We start from the raw sequence: 20371 nt of genomic DNA, 5'->3' as shown, positions 1-20371 counted from the left end.
TAGATTTAGAATCTTGGGATCTAGTTAATTTTTTATGTAATTTTGGTTTTTCCTTGCTTCTGCCCCCCTCAAAGGACATCACAGACCTGTTTGGAGCAGATCTACCAGTTGAAGGTGGCAAGGGAGGAGAGTTTGCCTGGCGTGATGGCCCCTTGCTGGCTGCTCTGAAGGCCGGCCATTGGGTTGTGTTGGATGAGGTGAGAAGACTGTCCCTCATGCCAAGGATGATCATCTCAAGTGTGAAGAGCAGTTGTACTTTTCTTAGCTCTAGATCATTTCTCAGTGGATGATCATGCTAATGGCTAGTAAAGACATTCTCTAATGAAAAGAATCCTCCATGATTTCTTTTAATAATAAGAATAGTAACTTGTCAGAAACTATATAGAAGTTCTTCTATCTATAATCTACAAGCTTTCTTACTTTTGTAAGCTAGCCTCCAGAGAAAAACTGCCCCATCACTAGTTTATTCTGTAGTCTCTGACATGCTTGCTGTGTTTGTATTTATTTCATGGGTATTTACAAACATTGTCAACCACCTTCTGTTTTATCATTGCAATAGAGACTGGGGAAAGTTAAGAGACATAGAAAAATGGTGAGAAAATGATTAATGTTATATGTGCATATTGGATAAAGTATTGACCAGAAGGACTGAGTATATTAAGAGACTCACGATAAGTGTTGAATCTCAGTGACTGACAAGCAGCTAGAGAGATTGAAAAGTGATGCACAAAAATGAAAAATTTAAGGTTGTGGCCAAAGGAGTCATGTCAGTTTGAGATATGCAGTATTAATTCAGGAAGAGGCTAGGAACTCGTTGTGGAGCTTATGTATTTAGAACAATGAAAATGCTACAGATGAAACTTTTGACGTAAGCCCCAGTGGGTTCCCTAGATTCAGACCACTTTAAGTCTGCAGTCAGAGGGTGTGCTGTACATTCCTTTTCTGCAAAGCCACTTTCTACTTATCTCAGGGTAATGTTAAGGAGAGAGTTGGTTTTTTTCCCCTAGTTTTTTGAAGAAGATGTCTGATAGAATATTCATTAGCCCGGAAAGAAGAATGTCTAGTTTTAAAGTTTAAGAATTCTAACTATGCGTACTCCTTTTGGGTGAAAATACATCCAGGGACCATATGCCACTCTGGACTTGCAGCCACACTTCAGAGCAGCTTTTAGAACTTGACCTGTTTGGGAATATATAACAGAATTTTTGTGCTTTGTAGTGCTTATATAAACATGATACTTGAAGTTCTAATATAATATAGTTTGGGTTTTGGCCATTTGCATTTTGATTTATATGTTCCCAATTGAATTTTTCCATGTTACCTGAAAACCACCCATACTTCACATTCTTGAGCTCTGAACTCAGCATCTAAAGACCTCCATTCAGCTCTTTTCATTCTGGGCACAAAAACCATGGATTTGTTCTTGTTCACAAAACTGTTAGTGAAAGTTAGCTATTTAGATCTACTTTATGTCATTTATATTATGAATTTTAAGCCTATTTGGACATTTCATTCAATATTTGAACTGGGAAAGATATTTACTTAACTAAGTATGTAAAGAGCTATCTTACCTCATCTTTTAAAATCCCAGAGTGCGAAAATGAAATATCTGTGTATTGGCAAGGTTTTTTTTGTAAGCAATGATTTATTTATAAAGTATGTCAATATAGGTCAATATGGTGCATATAATGGATTTGTTTTAATTTTAGAGAAGATTTTAATTGCTTTTAAAAAAATTCAGTTTGAATATTCAGTTTACTGAAAAAGTATTAATAATTTATATGCTTAAAATCTCTCCAACATGTACATGAAATGATAATAGGATGAATACACATCAATCCATTGCTTAGCTTAAGAAATAGAATGTTACCAATATTGGTTGAGTTTCCTCCTTTTGAAGATAACACTCTCTTAACTTTTGTGCATGTAGCTCTTTAGTTTTTGTTAGAGATACACAATGTATATAACAAATATGTGCATTTTCTTCTCCAAATAGCTCAACCTGGCTTCTCAGTCTGTATTGGAAGGACTCAATGCTTGTTTTGACCACCGAGGAGAAATATATGTTCCTGAATTAGGAATGAGCTTTCAAGTACAGCATGAAAAGACGAAGATTTTTGGGTGTCAGAATCCTTTTAGACAAGGAGGTGGGAGAAAGGGCTTGCCCAGGTCTTTCCTTAACAGATTCACTCAGGTGAGATTTTCTCTTGCTGCAGAGATCAAAGGTGGACTGTTGGGGGCGATAAGGCTGCTGGGATGTAGGTATTAGGATCCTGTCTCTGGGAATGAGAGAGAATCAGTTTAATTATCTATTTTTCAATTCCATATCTTTCTTTATATAATGAATATTAATGTGACTCATTCCCATCGTCACTTCTCTTCTGTGTGAATCCCTTTGTCTTATGTCCCAGAGGACCTGGTTTATTATCAGTTGGAAGAGAGTAAGGTCACCACCCTCTGCAGTATTTTATTACTGCGCTCAAGATAAAGGCCAGCATTTGACCTTTTAAAATGTCTCTGTGATCTTTTAAAACATTTAAAATTTTTTATAATGGAAACAATGCATTTTTTTTTTAAGAGTGAGAATGAATTAAGAATCCAGAGCCAACCATATTATTTACATTTGGTATATTTTCCTTACTGCCTTTATTTGCATTTGCAGAGAGAGAGAGTGTGTGAGTGTGTGAGTGTGTGTGTACACAAACATATGCTCACTTGTTTTAACTTCTGTTTTTCAAAGTTTGCCTAATTAACAGGTTTGGAAATCACTCTAGATATTAGCTTTTTAAAATATTCCTGTCCCTTAATAGCTAAGAATTTGCTAACTATCTTTTAAGAATAGTTTATTATGGAAAAATTTCAAACATATTGAAAAGTTAAATAAATTTTTAGTGAATACTCACATGCCTATCCAGATTTTTCAGAGCATTTTACATAATGCAGAGGAAATTTAAATATATATATGTATTAAAAAAATAAGTTGCTTGTCTTTATTTAATGTTGTACAGAGCTAACAGAAAAAACCTGTTGCTTTATATTTCAAAAATTTTATATGGTTATCTTAAAAATGCAAGAAAAGTCTGTAACTGAAAATATATCTGAAGTATTGTTATTTTGATGTCAAATAAAATTTTAAATCACAAACAGTATTTATTTCTGGTGTTTCGTAAAAAGAAACGAACATTTCTTTATTATTTTTGGATTTTATAGGTCTTTGTAGATCCCCTTACAGTAATTGACATGGAGTTCATTGCCAGTACTCTGTTTCCAGCCATTGACAAAAATATTCTTAAGAAAATGGTTGCTTTCAACAACCAGGTAAGTGCTGCACCACTTATATTAAATGTTCTTTATTTTCCCAGCTGTAACTGTACCATTATTTTCTCATCTTGGGGCACTAACATATTACCAGTCTCTCTAAGATAAATCACATAGAATTTTACAAGTTTATAGTGGAAGGGAAGCTGCTCATTTGAGAGTTACTGTAATTCGGTTATGTTGTATGTATCAATGCTTACAGGGTATTTCTGGCATTTAGAAGTTTGGGTTGGGAAAAGGAAACATCTGAATCAAACCTGTTAATTTCTGTTTCATGTTTTGTATGCATTCGTATTACATTAATAGTGCTTAATGTAGTGCCTAGCAGTGGGACTTGTTTCCCAATAAAGGTATTTTTATTTTAGATTGATCATGAAGTGACCGTGGAGAAGAAATGGGGACAAAAAGGAGGACCCTGGGAATTTAACCTCCGGGACCTTTTCCGCTGGTGTCAATTGATGCTAGTTGACCAGTCCCCTGGGTGTTATGATCCTGGTCAGCATGTGTTTTTGGTCTATGGTGAAAGAATGAGATCCAGGGAAGACAAAGAAAAGGTAAGCTTCACACTTCTCTTTGCATTTCCATCTGAAAGCTGATTTCTTCCTAAATCGGAGAAGGGGCTTATTCACTGATAATACTAAATCCAGTAAAGCTGCTTGGAAATTTAGAAATTTTAATTATACCTCAACATCCATCCATACATACATTAAACATTTACATACATCAGGGTCTCACAGTATAGAGTAGTTTACTTTAGAGTACACACTTTGCTCACTCATCTGAATCACCTTGATTACAAACTTTCCTAAAACAATGTTGCCTTCAGTAATAAAGAACTAGGTTTCCATCATCTTCCAGGCACAAAGGGGAGAAACAGGAAGAGACAGGTGATACTCAGTAGAAGGGGGAGGGTTTAGATGTCAATTTAAAGTATTTTATCTAGAAAATATAAATAGATATATAGAGAGAATAATCTAAATGGAAGTAAAGCTATCCTTTCATAAATAGGAAATAACACTAGAATTCACAGCTTAATAAAAACTGTTAATGTGTGCATTTTGCTTTGTGGTATTTAAAGTCAGGTCTCACTGAATGCTCACAACAGCTATATGTGGGAGGTGATGTCATGACTTCTTACAAATGAGGATCCAAGGCTCAGCATCGTGAGCAAATGGCAGAGCCACCTCTCAACCTAGACATTTTCATTTTGTCTACTATTCTTTCTACCATATCACAGCTATTTAAAAAGATTAATTAATATACATATCCATGCATTAGAAACAATAGTTTCCTTGTTGAAATGTGAAGACATGCCTATCTCACAGCACTCGTGGCTTTCACACACCTTTCATTCTACCTGTCTCATAGCATGGTGCTTTCACTCATTATTTTCATGTACCATAAGCTAGTATTTTAATTTCTTTATCTACTCACTAGGTATAGTATATTAATTGTGGCCAAACACTGGCCAATTGGGTGATTGTTGTTAGCTGTGGAATGTTTCTATCACTCGTCCAGTTCAGAGTTACTGTAATTGACCGAATAGGTGTTATCTGAGGAAGCAAAAATGTTAGGAAAACTAATAACAGAAGGAAAAAGGCTATAAAAGCTTAAAGAGTTTGGGCAAATTGAATCTGACTTTATAAAACTAAACCAGCTAGATTGTAAAAGTACTTGTAATTTTAACTCTGGGAGACTATCAAAGAGAGGAGATTATGTGGTTTGGAGAGGATTATAAAGTCAGGAGTCTCCCGAACCTAGAAGTAGGTAACAAGAACACTTTCTCCTGTGCTGTATTTTGACTCATGGCCATTGTTAGACATTAATTATGATTTTATCTTTATTATTATTTTTCTTATGTTTCCCAGAATACTTACGTATGTATGTATGTACATATGTATGTATGCTGAGGTATAATAGACAAGTAACATTATATTAGGTGTACAACGCAATGATTTGATATTTGTATAGATTGTGAAATGATCATCACAGTAAGCCTTGTTAATATCTGTCACCTTACATACTTATACAAGTTTTTTTCTTGTGATAAGAACTTTTAAGATCTACTTTTTCAGCAACTTTCAAATATGCAATGCATACGTTATTACCTGTAGTCACCATGCTATATATTATATTTCCATGACTTGATAGCATTATTATTTTTATTTTCTGACTTCAGTCCAGTATGTAATAATTTGCATAAGTATTTACCACTTAGTTAGAAACAAGCAATTTGGTGTAAATATTTTGGGTGGTTGGAATTCTCCTGCTGCTATAGGCTAAATTAATGGATTTTACATGCCCTGTCTTCCTCCAAACCAAATTCCCCTTAGATTTTTAAAAGAAATCCATAAAAGAAACAAGGTTAATGGAAAGTTTTCTAACACTATTTCTGCTAAAGAGGGGATAATTAGATGTAAATAGAGAAATAACTTTGCCATTTTACATAAATATTTAGAAGGACAACAGTGTTTTTGGAGTCAGACTAGCTTAGATTTAAAATCAGTTCGTAACAATGAACAAATCATATAACTCTCGTGAATCCTGTTATTTTTATCTGTAAAATAGAAATAATACTTTGCAAAGTAGGATCAGAAATAATCTATTTAAAGCACCTGCTATAATGTTTCGGCACATGGTAGGTATTCAGGAAATAGTCATTTTTCATCATAATTTATTGCTGTTCTCTTCTACCTTCTTTTTAGGTGGTATCTTGAATGATAAAAGCAAATTAATTTTTCATCTCTAGATTTGCATGGTATCCATGGTTTTGTTTTAATTTATGGTACATTTTAACTGGAATCTCAAATAGTTTGAGATTATGTGACTGCTCTTTTCTTGAGCTCCAATTTGCTTTCATTCTGAATAAATGTAATCTATCCATTTTATAAGAGGAGATTAAAAAGGATATTGTGACTAATGTTCTCCATTCCCACAATATTGTGACTCATTGTCATGTTTTCTAGAAGTATTCTAGAAGGTTTGGCTCAGAACTTCGTAGACCGGTATGTGTTTTGATTGTATCAACTTCTTTGTTTAGGTCATTGCTGCATTCAAGGATGTGTTTAGTTCAAATTCCAACCCATACATGGGAACCAGACTGTTTCACATCACTCCTTATGTTGTTCAGGTGAGGAGGCTAGGATAATTCTCCATTCTTTTACAGTCTTCCATGATTTCTTCTGCTCTCACTGTCAGGTATGCTTGTCAAGTCTCACTGGCATGTCTTTTTCAGCTGGGCTACTCAGTCCTTTCCCGTGGCAGCTATGTTCCTCCGCCATCCCGCCGTCCCTTGTCACTCTTGCACCAGTCACTGCAGTCTCTGGAGTCAGTTATGAAATGTGTGCATATGAGCTGGATGGTTATCCTTGTGGGTCCAGCCTCTGTGGGCAAGACTAGCCTGGTACAACTCCTGGCACAACTTACTGGTCACACGTTAAAGATCATGGCTATGAACAGTGCAATGGATACCACAGAGCTTCTGGGTGGGTTTGAGCAGGTAAGTGATCTGATTGATGGTCTTCTGTGTTGGCAACAACTACAAATAACAGTATTTTTGACTCTGGCCATTGGCTATGAAGAATTCATGTGCTTTGGGAATTTCAGGTTGACCTTATACGACCTTGGAGGCAGCTGCTAGAGAAAGTGGAGGGCACTGTCAGGGCACTGTTAAGAGACAGCCTTCTTGTCAGTGCTGATGATGCAGAAGTAGTGCTGCGAGCCTGGAGTCATTTTCTTCTGACATATAAGCCCAAGTGTCTTGGAGAAGGTGGTAAAGGTGTTACGATGGAGATTGTCAATAAGCTGGAAGCAGTGTTATTGCTTATGCAGCGACTCAACAATAAAATCAGCTCATACTCCAAGGCAGGTATGTGTGTTTAGATGTGTGCATTAGACCCTTACCATTGTCCATATAATGTCCATTTATAGGTAATTTATTTGTAAATGCAGTGTCCATAATTTTTTATTAATTTAATGATTAAGAACAGTCAAAATTGAAAATTTTTGTCTTAGTAAACTGAAGCTGATATGAAGTACCCAGAAGCAACCAGGGAAGAAATTGGTTTCTGAAATCGATGGTCTGTTTTCTTTATAACCAGATGTAATGATAAATTACTTACATGTGAAACTGGTCTTATTGTTGTTGATTTTTTAAAAAGACTTAATAATTCCTGAAGAAATTGGGCATTTTAAACTGAAGAAATCTAAATTGATAGTTAAGATGCATTTATTTTGTATAGAAAGTATAAGAAGTTCCTCAGTTAACATGGAACTTTTCTCATTTAATGGTGCAGCTTTCCTCAGATATCACAGCATTGTGCTCTCTGTTGTTCAGTGTCTGAAAGCAGTTTCATATTTTGCCTAGTTTTCTAATTGTTAAGAGTGGGAGGTTAAGTCTGAACCTTATTTCCTCATGACTAGAAGCAGGAATCCAGTGTATATTACTTTGAGATACACAAAAAAGTTATAAAACAGTGTCTAACAAAAAAGAGCAATTGAAGATTTCTAGGAATGAGCTGTATAAACTATAAAGCACTCGGCAAATAAATACCAGTTGTTACTGTAATCTTTTGGTCATTATAAAGGAAGCCCAGTTTAGTGGCATTGATTGAATTGTGTCAACTAATAGCACTTTCATTTGGTATAAATGTAGCAATAGTTGGGAGACATTCTTCTGCCATTTGAGAAATTATAACAAAGATTATTTACCTTTTTTTTTTTTATCACCTTTGAGTCACCTCTATCTAGCCATTGATTCAGAAAGCCAGTAAGAAGCATTTTCTGCCCCCAAACCAAATTGCCTTATCTGTTTTATTTAAACAAAAGCAAAATTTGTTTCCTTTTTTATTATGAAGCTTTAAAATATTGAGCCAGAAGTTTCCAACTTTCTTTTAATAAATTTTTAGGGGTTTTTGTTTTTTTTGTTTTGTTTTGTTGTTTGTTTTGATTGTCCTGATTTGAAATTAAGTGCTGTGCCTGTGACATTTCAGAGTTTGCCAAACTCGTGGAAGAGTTCCGAAGCTTTGGAGTGAAGCTTATGCAGTCATCCAGTGGCCTCAGCCATGGCACATTTGAATGGGTTGACAGCATGTTGGTTCGGGCCCTGAAGTCTGGAGATTGGCTTTTGATGGACAATGTTAACTTTTGCAAGTAAGAACCTTCTACCTGATCACGAGTGAGCCTGACCAAAATTTGATATATGTTTGTCAGGGTAGAAATCCTGGTGGAGGCACTTATATTTTTGATCCACTGTTTCTTAACTAGAAATGCATTTTGAGCCATATTCTGTAGACTTCTCCCTGTGGCAAACAGTGGTAGTTAGTCATTAGCTACATTTTAGTTCTGTATGATACTGTTGAGCTGAACTGAAGGCTAACAAAATTGGATTACATTTCTAGCCGTCTTTGAGTTAGACCTTAATGACCAGATAGATGGTTATTCTTAAGTACAGATTTTTGAAATGGAAGATCTAATACAAGGCAGATGCTTAATAAATGTGCATCAGTATATATCACTTTTGATTCTAAAGTAAGGAAGAGGGCAAGTGTACAGTTACCTTAGTTACACAGTATAATAGAAGCTACAGCAGATTGGAACATTTTTCAGAATGTTTCAAATCAAAATCCAGTTACCTTTAAATGGTTTTGATAATGTTGGAAAGTAGGAGAAAGGGGAGGATAAAGAGGAAAGTTATGGCTCAGGGAACTTGCTATCATTTTTCTTATTTTTTAAAATGTATTCAGCTATTTGTGATTTTACTGTGTATAGATCTCTGGACTGTGTGCCTTGGAAGTGTAAAGGGGGATTGATGGGGAAAAAGATATTGAAAGAGATCACAATTCTATATAGGGGAATGATCTGTGCTGAAAGAAGACATAGGTCAGGAGCAGTGGGAGACTTCTGTAAGGAAAATAGTGTCAAGGTGGCTTGTTGGCCTGTCCACCATTTGAATTCTCTCTGCAGCCCCTCAGTTTTGGATCGTTTGAATGCTTTGCTCGAACCTGGAGGTGTCCTCACTGTTAGTGAGAGAGGAATGATAGATGGCTCTACTCCCACCATAACACCGCATCCCAATTTCAGGTAATTTATACCTCTTAGATTTCTGCCTAAGGATCTGACAGCCTGAATAGGAGAGGCAGACATTCAGTTGGACCTCCTTACATATATTCATACTCTCAGTCATAAGAGTGTTCACCCATTCATTGATTTAGTTGACAAGTAAACAGAAGAGGCAAGGTTTCTGCTGTGGGTTGGTGGTGATGGGTGGAAGCAGGGAGACCAGTTACAAGCCTGTAGTAGTGTGAACAAGAGATAATGATAGCCGATAGCTTGTATTAGGATGGTCAGTCAGATGCATGGACTTGTCAATGGACTTGTGGGCTGAGAAAAAGAGGAAGCAAGGATGATACCTAAATTTTTGACTGAATAATGGGGTAAATGGGGGTGCCATTCATTGGGAAAGGGAAGACTGGCAAAGGAGTAGATTTGGTTGTGAAGAGGGTCACTAGGGAATCACTGTCTAGTTTCGTAGATGTGTGATAGTTAGATGGAGATGTTACTAGACATTGCATATATGAAGCTAATTGTTTCATGAGAACATAGTGCTCCCTTTTCTGCTCTCTTTAGGTGAGTTAGAATGTTCAGTTAGTTCTGCCAGATTTGGGGGATATCTGAAAGTAAGAATTTTGAAGTTCTCAGCACTAAAGATGCACTGGATATACAATACTAAGGAAAGTAAGTTTAGAGAATTGATTTGCTGTATTGATGCATTTTAGAACTAGAAGATAGAGTACAGATGAAAATAGCAGACTTTGAATTAGTGGTGTCTTGATAATATCCCTGAAGATGAGCCATATGTGATTTGCCTCATGAGTTGTTGCTGAGCTACACTGTTGGTAATTTTTCTTCCTTTGAATTGTTACATTACTAGACTTTTTCTCTCAATGGATCCTGTTCATGGAGAAATATCCCGAGCTATGAGGAATCGTGGAGTTGAAATCTACATTCCAGGAGAGGGGGACGGAAGCATCTCAAATGACCTGGATCTGAAAGTTTTGCTGCACAGCCTTGGGTTGGTGGGAGACAGTGTGTGCGACACTCTTTTGGCTCTACATAGAGAAGCTCAGAGCACTGTTGTAGGTAAGGTGCTTGACTTCCTAGGCCTCTGCAGAATTTTATTCCTATAGAAATTCAGGAATTCTTACATTTAGTGTACATAGAAATAGAAATTACTACACAAATGTAGATGTTATGGTACCCTCGTTCCCGCTAACGGATTGGTTTCAGCAGATCTACTAATTCCTATTAGTAGTTTGAAGAAGCTCCCCAGGTAATTCTGATACATACAATCAGGGGGCCAGACTGAGGAATTTGTGAAGTTTGTCCGTCATATCTTTAGGGTCATCATTGAGTCTCCTGAAGGTAGATTGAAGAGGGAACTTTGAATTGTTTAAAATAGACAAGCGTTACTTCTAAATGTCCAAATATTACAAAAAAGAAAAGCAATAATAATAACAGTAGTAATAATAATAAAACTCTATTTGTTGAGTAACTACTATGCGTTAGGTACAATATTGGTTGCTTATTTAGGCCTCACATTAGTTCTGAAAGGCATGTTTCCATTTTACAGATAACTCATCAGAGTAACTCATCAGAGCCAAATAAGTAATAATGACATCTGAAATTGAAAGAAGGTCTGTTAAATTTTAAAGCCCATGGTCCTTTATGAAGCCATGATCATTTTTCCATCTTCAATGTGTGTCAACTTTAGATTAAAGATATATGTGACTAGGCTTTATCACACTTGCAAATGAGTCATCTGATCACTTCCCTACAATATACTGCAGGAGAGAGGGGGAAGGGAACCAAGAGAAGAGGGAAGGAATATGAATATTCCCACAAGTTCGTTGTGTGCTAGTGAGAACCTAGAATTCTCTTAGATGGCTTTCTAAAATAAGTCTCTGGGTGGATTCGAGTAAACGAAGTTTGATGTGAAGGTGGAATTTATCCCTTTTCATTGGAGATATTGCATAATTTATTGCTCATAGATGGCTACTTTTTCTTCTGTATAGGTTCTCCAGCATCACCTGTTTCAACTCTAATTCAGACAGCTTTACTCATTGTGCAGTACCTACAGCGAGGGCTGAGCTTAGACAGAGCCTTTTCTGAGGCATGCTGGGAAGCATATGTCCACTCCCAGCATTCACCAGCAAACCAGAAGGTACCATGAAGTGTTTCACACAGCTTTCTAAGTTGTAACAGTGTTTACTACAAGGGAATTATTATTTTTTTTGGATGATAACTATTGACCTAAGTACATGACCACAGCATTTATTCTCTAAGAGAGATCTGGGATCCAGGAACTTTTCTGGAAAATAGGTTAAATATAAATATTACATCCTTAAAATGTATCTATCATCAGAATAAATGAAATTTAGCTTATAATGTACATTTTTGGTAATAGCACACATATGTTGATGCCTGAACACTATATGTTTTATCTCTTCCAAGCTTGTACAGGCCTTACTGGAGAAACATGTTTCTTCTCTGCAAACACATGAAACCTGGGGTAATTCCATTCTTGCTATGGGGCTGTGGCCAGATTCTCTGCCCTCGGCTCTCTTTGCTTCCGAGGATTCTCACCTCTCTACAGTAAGAAGTGATGGACAGATCTTAGCATATTGCCTCAACAGGATGAGCATGCAAACGAGCAGCTGGGCAAGGTTAGTGACACCTTTAGCTTATATGTCTAACATCTCAACTGTGTTGTTTGTTTGTTTTTTTATGGTAATGATCATGACCACCATCCCCATACTTTACCAGAATGTCAAGTGGCCATAGTTTTATCGTTCATTGTGATATTGCTCCCTAATTGTTATCCATTCAGTAGGTTTTAATTTTCTTCTTCAGAGGGGACTTACCTTTTCCTCAGTACCACTTTGGCCTGTTATTTGTAAAGTTATTTTCCCAGTTCTTTGAAATATAAAATGAAAGTTTACTCTAGTACTGACTTTGTTCCAATGAATTTCAGGATTCAGCCTCTTACCTTACCAGACTTAGAGAAAATTATGCAGTCCTCCAACCCTGAGAGCTTAAAATTCAGTTCAGTCGAAGTGGATACTTTTTGGATTGATGAACCAGATGTTCTGGCCATGGCTGTTCAATTGCTCATAGAAAGAGCGACCAATCAGGATTGGATGCTCAGAGTTAAATGGCTTTATCATTTAGCCAAGAATATACCACAGGGGCTTGGTGAGTAGAAAAGCTTAATTTATGTAATGAGTGACTTTATGTACAGCTATCCTATTTTAGTGCCTCAGCAGCTGTGTTATTATGTGAATACACTGATGCGGTAGCATAAGAGATCTCATTGCTAGAAATTTGAGACCTAGGATTACTATTTATGTAGCTGTTAAAAAATTGAGGAATATATCTGCCCTTAGATGTGTCCCAAGAGAAACTTTTTCCCCATGTAATCCTTAGCATTTCAAGATCTGTTCCCCTTTCTATGAAATTCAAAAGGACAATGTACTATGTTACCTTTTTTTTGAACATCCTGCCTTTTGTACTGTCACTGCACAACCATTCTATCTGGGAAAGATTTTGTTTTTGGTAATTAATTTCCCCTAAAAGTACCTAAGAGATTTATTTTAATTCCAGATGCTCTGAGTTGTCACACTTAATTTCATTGTACTTTTTTATTCTAAGAGAGGAAAAAGGAACAGTATGATATCACATGGTTTGTAAAGTACAAGTACATGGAATTTGTTGGTAGAACTTGTTGCCTAAAGTAATTGAGTTTACATGAGCCTTTCTGCTCCATGAGAACTTGTAGATAAGCCAGTGAATGTATATATTATTGTGTGGGTCATGTGATCTGTATAAAAATGTTAGAGAATTTGTGTAAGTATTCTTATCAACATTGTTCTATGTGATAGCTAAAAGTCACAGCTAGCTATAAAATGTAAATATAAACTAATTTAAATTAAGTTAAATCTAAATCTAGTCCCTTAGTTGACTGGCCACATTTCAGATGCCAGTGGGAACTCTTAACAGAACAGCTGAAGAACATTTTCATCATTGCAGAAAGTTTGATTGGACAGCCTGCTTTAGATACTAATATTTACTTCTCCTTTCTCCACAGAGTCAATACAGATTCATTTGGAAGCCAGTGCTGCATCTCTTAGGAAATTTTATGCAAATTCTCTCTCAGCTGGAGTCAGTAATGTCATCAAAATACTACAACCAAATATAACAGGTACTGCATCTGATTTGATTTCTAGCTCTCAGCACCATTTAGGAAACATATCCATTGAGTTCATGAAGAGAAGACCTGTCACAGCTCCAACTGTAATAAACCTGTAATAAATTTTTTAGAGGGCTCAGAGTATCCAGATGCAAATTACTCTTCTTCATTCGAAACTGTCCATTTATTCTTCAGTTTCTGAAAGAGGATGATAATACTCAATGAAGTGGGAAGAATATGGAATTTGGAAACCTGGGCTCTGGTCCTAACTTGGCCACACACTGGCTTGTTGATATGGGGCCCATCATTCATACTCACTGCCTGTGTTTGAAAAATAAGGAATTAAATTCATTTCTCTGAGGTCCCTTCCACTTACATTTTGTTATTTGTTAATAGTGTCAACAGAAAGGATTTGAAACTATGAAGCTGTATGACTTGAAGGAGAAACAATATAGGATCAGATAATATAAAACCTTGATAAAAGTTATAAGTCTTAAATACAAAATTATAAAATCATAATGTTAAAATAGCCACCCAAGCTATCTAATCAGATGAAGTATTCAAAATTTACTTTTAATTAAGCAGCGAGATAGCAGACTCATTTACTGAAATAGAATAATAAAAAGTTGAAAGAACATAAGTATTAATGAGGAAGATAGGGGCATGTTCACAGAACCAGGTTTTTAATTTTCCACTCCTGTCTTCATTTGATATTGATCAAAATATATCACTTGCCATTTGGTTTAGAAAAAAATATGCATGATGCTTTTGTGCTAAACCAATTACTTGCCATACACTAACGGTAATGAGGTGAATGATTGGAAAGAAATCGAACAGCAGAGAAACTACTGTAGTAGTCAGATTGTGGTTGAACTAAATCATAGCTTTCCAGTTAAGAAAGAATTTTGGTGTTCGGGAACACAGTTCTTGAGTAGAGTAGCAGGTTCCTTTTTTAGCAGATACCACTTGCCTACTGTTAGGACAAAGTAGGTCTACTTTTATCTTCCTTTTCAATTGTTTACCTCTGGATTGTGTAGTTGTACTGGATTTTGGAATACAGGTTCCCTCCTTGATGTACCTAGATATTTGTATGGTGGATGTCTTTAAAATTCGAAGTGCTCCACTGACCCATCCTACCCAGCCACCTCCAAACTAATGTTACCATTGTTTTATCTTACCGCCCTTTCTCTGGTTCTCACAACCTCTGTTGAGAGTCAGCGGCCAAACATTGATGCTTTACAGAAGAGGTACCAAGTTTTAGCCAAAGGAGCTTCAGTGAGATGTCAGCAGCAGCTACATACTCTGATCGTGAAGAAATGACTTAAGTGAAATAATCTTGCGTTTTTCTTATTGAAAGCAAATAATGAGATATATTCATTCATTTTCTGCTATGTAAGTTAGTTTTCTTGTGGCTAATGGCAACAAATTGGGTAACTAATTAAGCCCATGGATTATTTTCTGACCAGTAGTGGGATCTGAGCAAGTGAATGCATTGGTTGGATGTTTATGTTTTGGTAGGGATTACCTATATATCCTACAGTGGAATGAATTTTCAGGACTAGTAGAAATTTCGCATTTAGAAAGGAACTAGCATAAAAGCTACTTGAACCCTACTTTTCTAGTATTATGGGCTGAAACCAGCATTTTGTGCCACTTCTTCCCCATTAGAACTGAGTGTGATCAAATTAAAACAGTAATAATCCTCAACAGAAATTTTATAGGCAAGGAGTTTAACTCCAAGATTTTGTTTTTTTGTCTTGTTTTTAAAACAGATGAATTTGTAATCTATTTGGACCCACGATGGAATGTGCAGGCTTTGGACATCCTTAGAAATTCAATGGACTTTGACCCACAAACGGACCAGTCTGAGCAGCTCTTTTCCCTTTTAGAGTCTGTTGCAAATAAGTAGGTGAAGCCTACTATTCTGGGCACTGTTCACCTCACTATGCACTACAGCTTCACCGATTATACCTCTTCTAAGACTGTCAGATGCAGCTTGCGTGTGTTTAATCTTCTGAACCTAGGAAGTGGTGGGATGGTGGACTTGATTGTCTTTATCAGCACTTCTTCATGCTCTATGCTCAGTAATTCTAACTGATGTCATTGCAGGTTCTTACTAATTGCATAGTGTGCTTTAAGAGGTACACTAGCTTAGCATTAACAGTGGGATTTATCTTACACATAATTCTCTATCATAGAATAGTTATGTTTCTCCTGTTTTATGGTTGTGATTCCCTGCAGTTCCTCCCATTTTCATCTACTTGTTCTCTTACATTTCCTTTCTCTACCATCTGTTCACATAATTTCCCATTCCAAAATGCTAGAGAAATATGTAGCACCTTCATGCTAACATACACACATACAAATTTACCTAATTGTCATATATAAGCTGATCTTCCCTCACTTTTTAATGTAGTGACCAGCAGTTTTTTCAAATTGGCCATCAGTGTAATAAATTTTTTAAAGTAATTTTGTAACTAAGGTGTAATGTACATTACAGAAAACTATACTTAATTTTGATGACTTTCACAAAGTGAACTCAACACATATGTGATATGTACTAGCTCCTCAGAGATCTTGTTTCTCCTCCTAGTAACTCCTACACCACCTCTGCAGGTAACTTCAAACACCACAGATTAATTTTTTGATACCCAATCTTAAGAGTTCACAGCGCAATTTGTCAGATCATGGCAGAGCAAAAGAGTGAGCCTGGAAATCTACCTAGACACATCTTTTTCTAGCCATCTGTCGTCCTCTTTCCCCTAGTTTAGTTGTCATCCTTCCACCTTCATCCCTCTAGTCCAGAATTTGCAGAGGCTGGAGATGATTGACAGGTTGAAGGAGATTGATATTCCAAGGGTTCTCAGGATTCAGCAGGTGGAGGATATGATTGAAAAGCATTGTTTACCAATACCTGTTATGTTATTAAATCTTATTTCAGGACAATCATATATCTTGATCGGGAAAAGCAGATTTTTACTGAAGCAAATTTGGTTTCTGTTGCTGGCAAAAAATTAAGAAATAGTGTTTTGAGAATGTCCTTTGAATTCCATAAAGGTAAGAACAATGTTTTTCATGTAGTTCAGTTACGCATCTGTTTGCATAATGTCGAAGTTGAGAGACATGTTCAGCAGCTACTGCTGTGTTACTGATTCCTTTTGATTTGCTGGCCTGATTATAAACACATTCCCCCTTATTCAATAGTAATGACTAAGTACTTTTTACATGTTCTTGATCTTATTTACTTTTTATAGCAGCCAAATGCCATGTAGGTCCCATGTTATGAGAGTAGAAAGGGAGGCGTGAAGATGCTCAGAGTCACATCTCTATCAAGTAACAGAGCTAAAATTCTAAATCCATTTCTGTTGGCTGAAAAAGTACATGCTCATAAGTATTTGGTTGTAGGTTCTTTCTTCTGTCCTCCTTTATCTTTTTAAATCAAAAAGATACCCATGCTTGTTGGAAAAAATGCAAGCTATGTAGAAACATAAAAATTGAAGAAATTTGCCTTTAAAGCTGCTACCGTTAATAGTATATTCGATTGTATCTTGTGCCTGATCCTTAAAGTTTAATAATATTAGGCTAAGAATTAGCTTTCTACTTGGCCTTTAAAATTGACCTTTGTACTGTGGATAATATTAAGTTCCATTTTACAGTTGATTTTGAAAATGTCCAGAGATTAATTTAAATCTGATTGAATGTTCTTGTTTATGTCAACTCTAAGATCCAGAGAGCTATCACAGCCTGCCCCATGAAATTGTGGTCAATCTTGCTGCCTTTTTTGAACTTTTTGATGCCCTAATCCTGCTCTGGGTACAGTCCTCCCAGGGAGTGGTGTCTGATGGTAGTGTCAATGAGGTAAGGAAAATTATACCTGTTTTTATTTTAATTGGCAATATTTATCTTCACACAAAGATTCTTAAGGGTGAGACTAACTTCAATGTTATTATATGTCCAATAGTTGATAAATTTAGTTAACAGTTTAAAATATATACACATTTTAAAGATTTATAGGGGGGGTGTAATTGATATAATGAATGGCATATATTTAAAGTACAATTTTATTTGTAAACACATGAAACCATTACCACAGTCAAGATAGTGAACGTAATATTCATTACTCTCAAACCTTTCCTCATGTTCTTTTGTATTCCCTTCCTGTCCCTTGGCCCGCATCCAAATTGATATCTATTGATCTGCTTTCTTTTACTGTAGATCAGTTGCATTCTCTAGCATTTTATATAAATGGCATTATGCAGTACATTTTCTTCTCTGGCTTTTTTACTCAAAAGTTTTTTTGAGATGCATCCATGCTGTTTTATGTATTAAGAGTTTATTCCATCAGATGCATATACCACAACTTATTTATCTACATGTTTATGGACACTGGAATTTTAAGTTATATTTTAATTCACTTAAGTCTTCTTAGACATCATTGTCACATGGATTTAATTGAGTTTTGAATCCAGATTATTCTAGTAATTTTAGTAAACTACAGTAGCAGGTCTTAAACTCTTTGGTCTTAAGACCCCTTTATAGTCTTTAAAATTACTAAAGACCTCAAAGAACTTTTGTGTATGTGGTTACATCTATCAGTATTTATTAAATTTAGATATAAATCTGAGAAATATGAAAAATAGTTATTCTGTTTAAAAACAGTAGTAAAAATTCATTTTATGTTAATATGAATAATATTTTTAATGAAAAACAACTCTTTTCCAAAATAAAAATTAATAAGAAGCGTGATACTGTTTTACATTACGATCTTTTTAATTTCTGACTTTACAGAAGAAAGCTGAATTCTTACATCTGTATCTGCATCTAGTCCCTTGCAATATGTTGTTTGGGTTGAAGTTCGTGAAGAGAAACTGACCTCTCTTTATGTGGTTATGAGGTTGGAAAAGGGAGGAGTATCTTAATAGCCATTTCATATTATTGTGAATATTTTTCTTTTATAATATACCACAGCTTGACAAGTGGTAGTTTTGTAAAGGTTTCTTGTAATGTGGAATATGAAAAAAAGTCACTGAATTTGTCATGCATTAAACTTTATCCTTTATCCTTTTGTGCATTTATAGCTCATGTATTGATAATTTAGAAATATTATTCACTGAGTTATCAGATCTTCCAAATTCTTCAATTTAAATAAAGCAACACTCATGGAAAATGACCACAAACCTCATCAGAATATCTGAGTATTGGGAAGTTATCTTGGTATTGGTTTTTCAGAGTTCTAGGTTTTGCTTAAAACAACAAATACTCTGAGTTGTTTTTCTTGACCTGACAGATTCATTTCATTCATTTTCATCACAGTGTTTGCAGCCCACTCACGGTTTATCTATCCTCCTCACCTCCTTTCTTTTCGGTACCATCAGTACAAATGTCAACATATCGAAAAAGCCAAATAATGTGATATTATGAAAATAGCTCTGAAAGGAATCACTAATCTTGAGACTACTTTGTTTTAAAAATACCTTATTAGAAGAGCAATGTTAAGAGACTCAAATTTATCTAATTTGCATTACAAAGCTACATAAATGAGAACAGTAGGTATTGTCATAAAGATAGATACATACACCAATTAAAAAAGAGAATTTAGAAATAGACCCTCATATTGGTCAGTTGATTGGTTTTTTTGTTTTGTTAGTTGTGCCAAGATTATTTAATGGTAGGAAAAGGGTCTCTTCAACAAATGGTGTAGGATAACTAGACGTCCATATAATAAAGTAAAAATTAGTCTTCATCCCTACGTTACATTATATAGAAAAGTTACCTCAAAATGGATCATAGCCCAAATATAAAAGGCAAAACTATAAACTGTCTAAAAACAGAAAATTTTCATAACCTGAGGGTAGGCAGATTTTGGAGGATTCCTTACAAAAGACAAAATTGGATAAATTTCATCAAAATCAAAAGCTTCTGTTCTTAATAATTTTAAGAAAATGAAAATATTGGGAGCAACTATTTACAAATTATATAAATTATATATACAAACTAATAAGACAGCCCAATTTTAAAAATGAGCAAGATATATTTAATAGATGGTTCTCAGAAGATAATTGAATGCCCAGTAAGAACTTGAAAAATTGCAGCATCATTCGTTATCAAGTGCCACTTATCATAGTGACTAAAATGAAAATCATTAACAGTAGCAAATATTGGCAAGGAAATGAACAACTGGAACTCACCTACATTGCTGGTTGGAAGACAAAGTAGTACAGGTGTTTTGTAAGACAAATTAGAGATTTCTTATAAAATTACATGTACACTTACTGTAAGACCCAATAATTCCTTTTTCTGTAACGTAATAGCTCTGAACTTCAGTACTAGGAGGAAAGATCTTTGCCTTCTCTGGATGCCTTAATGTCCCTCAGAATATTCCAGCTGGATGCTAGACCATTCGTGTGTTTGTGTTGAGTATTGATTAACAATTAAAGTCTGTGTCTTGTGTTTTACTGGGAGACTTTTGTGAATAGTTCTGGTTTACTTTGTTTTCAGATTTTAAATTCTCTGCGGTGGCGTGACCGATTTTGGGCTGTGGCCGACGCAGTAAAAGTGGATGCCCCAGGCCTAGCCCTGCTTGCCCTTCACTGGCACTGGGTTTTAAAACATTTGGTCCGCCAGATCCCTCAACTCCTAATGAACCATGGAGACAAGTAAGACTCTAAACAGTTGAAGTAATAATATCAATATCTACAGTATTGATGATGTTAAAGAGGATTTAGAATTAAAACTTTCTTCTTGCTTTACCTTGTTTTATTTCTTTTGTCTATTGGTGAATGTAAATCAAATACAAAATATGAATGA

The 20371-nt window shown here is 35.5% G+C and overlaps 1 protein-coding gene across 3 annotated transcripts in view; it reads left to right on the top strand.

Annotated features, from left to right (window-relative positions):
- Positions 1 to 20371, top strand: part of MDN1 (midasin AAA ATPase 1) — a 139326-nt gene that overhangs the window by 68194 nt on the left and 50761 nt on the right. For all 3 annotated transcript variants that reach the window (XM_036220108.1, XM_036220107.1, XM_016140603.2), the window contains exons 37-54: positions 75 to 197; positions 1997 to 2194; positions 3211 to 3318; positions 3684 to 3872; positions 6359 to 6448; positions 6554 to 6817; positions 6925 to 7186; positions 8310 to 8469; positions 9283 to 9399; positions 10250 to 10458; positions 11391 to 11539; positions 11830 to 12041; positions 12350 to 12570; positions 13463 to 13576; positions 15337 to 15469; positions 16506 to 16621; positions 17289 to 17422; positions 20063 to 20220. In XM_036220108.1, coding sequence (XP_036076001.1) covers positions 75 to 197; positions 1997 to 2194; positions 3211 to 3318; positions 3684 to 3872; positions 6359 to 6448; positions 6554 to 6817; positions 6925 to 7186; positions 8310 to 8469; positions 9283 to 9399; positions 10250 to 10458; positions 11391 to 11539; positions 11830 to 12041; positions 12350 to 12570; positions 13463 to 13576; positions 15337 to 15469; positions 16506 to 16621; positions 17289 to 17422; positions 20063 to 20220 — 2957 coding nt within the window. The remainder of the gene's footprint in view (positions 1 to 74; positions 198 to 1996; positions 2195 to 3210; positions 3319 to 3683; positions 3873 to 6358; positions 6449 to 6553; positions 6818 to 6924; positions 7187 to 8309; positions 8470 to 9282; positions 9400 to 10249; positions 10459 to 11390; positions 11540 to 11829; positions 12042 to 12349; positions 12571 to 13462; positions 13577 to 15336; positions 15470 to 16505; positions 16622 to 17288; positions 17423 to 20062; positions 20221 to 20371) is intronic.

The sequence above is a fragment of the Rousettus aegyptiacus genome, unplaced genomic scaffold (genome assembly GCF_014176215.1).
Source record: "Rousettus aegyptiacus isolate mRouAeg1 unplaced genomic scaffold, mRouAeg1.p scaffold_m13_p_1, whole genome shotgun sequence".
NCBI classification, from domain to species: domain Eukaryota; kingdom Metazoa; phylum Chordata; class Mammalia; order Chiroptera; family Pteropodidae; genus Rousettus; species Rousettus aegyptiacus.
This window is presented reverse-complemented; position numbering and strand designations above follow the sequence as displayed.